The sequence below is a fragment of the Condylura cristata genome, unplaced genomic scaffold (assembly GCF_000260355.1).
Source record: "Condylura cristata isolate star-nosed mole 26May11 unplaced genomic scaffold, ConCri1.0 scaffold00032, whole genome shotgun sequence".
NCBI lineage: Eukaryota > Metazoa > Chordata > Mammalia > Eulipotyphla > Talpidae > Condylura > Condylura cristata.
In genome coordinates, this window is record NW_004567133.1 from 19,341,894 (window position 1) to 19,343,738 (window position 1,845).

Consider the following 1,845-nt stretch of genomic DNA (forward strand, 5'->3'; position numbering starts at 1 on the left):
TGGCAGCACGCAGGAGCCGCCCGTCCCCGCGGTGAAGGTTCCGACCCTCCAGAGAACAGGCCCTTTGATTCCAAAGAGGGGCTCGAGGGCCCACTGGGCACCGCAGGGCCAGCTTTTCTCGGGGCTCCGCACCCCTGGCTGGGGAGCGGCTGGTGCTCCCAGGACTCTGCCACCCGACCGACAGCTGTGATGTCGGTGGCGGGCGGGGACCCCGCAGGCGTGCGCCACCCCGGGCTCGGCGCCCCCGAGCCCTGCGAGCGCCCCGCCCCTCCACGGGAGCCTCTCCAAGGAGCCGGAATGTGAGTAGCGGAGCGGGGCGCACGGGGCGCCTCCGCGCTGCGGTGGCGGGGTCTGCGGGGAGCCCGACACTCACCTTCTCACTTTGCTCTCGACTTTCAGGAGCGGGGCCCGCCGGGGAGCGAGACCATCGCCACGCTGCTCGGAGCTGTGCTGACTGTAACTTTCGTCCTAGGTTTGAAGACTTACCTGATAGCGGGGCAGAGAGCCAAGGAGCCTCGGTGCAGCTGCTCAGGGGCCTCGCTTTCTGGCCTCGAGGCCAGCGACGGCTCACGGGTGTCCGCAGGCCCTAGGGGACAGGGGACAGCGTCGCCAGGGAGTGTCAGTGACTTGGCCCAGGCTGTCAAAACCTTTGATAATCTTAAGGTTAGTTTTTTTTTTCCTACTTTTAAGCTTTATATTAACTCTGCAGTGGGACGTGTGAATGATAAACGGCCCAGGTCTGTGCAGACGCCCGGGCGCTCTGCGGCCGGTGCCTCCTTTTCTACCTCGACGATAAAGTCGGCGGCCTCTGGCGTTTTCAGCACCTTTGCTTTCCGGCCACAGATGCTCCTCTGTGCACCACACAACCACGCTTCTCCCTCAGGGGTTCCTTTCTTTGCCCGTGGCCCGTGACTTCTGTTGGGGCTTCTGAGCGCCCGCGAGCCCCCTGGAGGAGGGGTCACCCCGAGTCTGATTTGGGATCCATTGGGTCCACTGTCTGCGTCTCTCCAGTGCAGGGTTCTGTGGTCATTTTGAAAGTAGCGGCCTTGCCGTGGACGGGACCGGGGCCCTGGGAGTAAACGCCCGGAGGGGCCTGCGTGGAGGGCCGTGCCCCTCCGCTGTGTCTCTGGTTTACAGGAGAGTCCAAGTGTTGGCTCCTTGCACATTTTATTTTATTTTTTTTAAAGATTATTTATTTGTGCACACAGAATTGGGGCACAGGCCAGAGGTGTAGGGGCAGTGAGGGGCTTTACCAGAGACAGCGGGGAGCAGGACAGGCAGATCCATGAAGTCCACTGCTGAGGGGAGCGGCGGGCGGGCCAGGAGAGGGCTGCCGCGCCCTGGGGGTCGTTCTCTGGCACTCAGGCGGCAGCAGCCAGCTTCGCAGCGCTGTGCCCACCAGGGACACCTGTTTCTACATCTGAGGAAAGGGCAGGCCCCTCCCGGCCCCTCCCGGCTCCTCCCGGTCCCTCCCGGCCCCTCCCGGCTCCTCCCTGCTGTTTGGCATTCAGGCAGCTGCGGGCAGCGCAGGCCACAGGACAACCTCTGGCCACGGTGCTGACCACCGTGTCCGGCCTGTCTCCGCTCGCCTCAGGGTGAGGGCCAGCGCGCTGGTGCTGCCCGGGAAGGCCGCCGCGGGGCGCCCGCTGTCCTGTCCCTGTCGCTCTGTGCGCCACTGCTTTGGGTAGGCCACAACGCCCGCCTGTGCCTCGCTGCGCCGCGAGGTCGCCGAGGGGCTTCTTGGCCTTGCCGCTCCGTCTTGGGCGGGAGGTCCGTGTGTGGGGTTGCTAGCGGGCCCCCACTGTTGCAGGCAGCGCCCCACGCTGGGGGCGACCCGAGTGCCTC

The 1,845-nt window shown here is 65.5% G+C and overlaps 1 protein-coding gene across 1 annotated transcript in view; it reads left to right on the forward strand.

The window, feature by feature from the left end:
• The window catches only part of ADCY9 (adenylate cyclase 9), an 82,154-nt gene that overhangs the window by 42,529 nt on the left and 37,780 nt on the right, over positions 1-1,845 (forward strand). Inside the window, exon 2 of the mRNA XM_004691783.2 lies at positions 473-663. Within this exon, the coding sequence (XP_004691840.2) occupies positions 473-663 (191 nt within the window). The remainder of the gene's footprint in view (positions 1-472; positions 664-1,845) is intronic.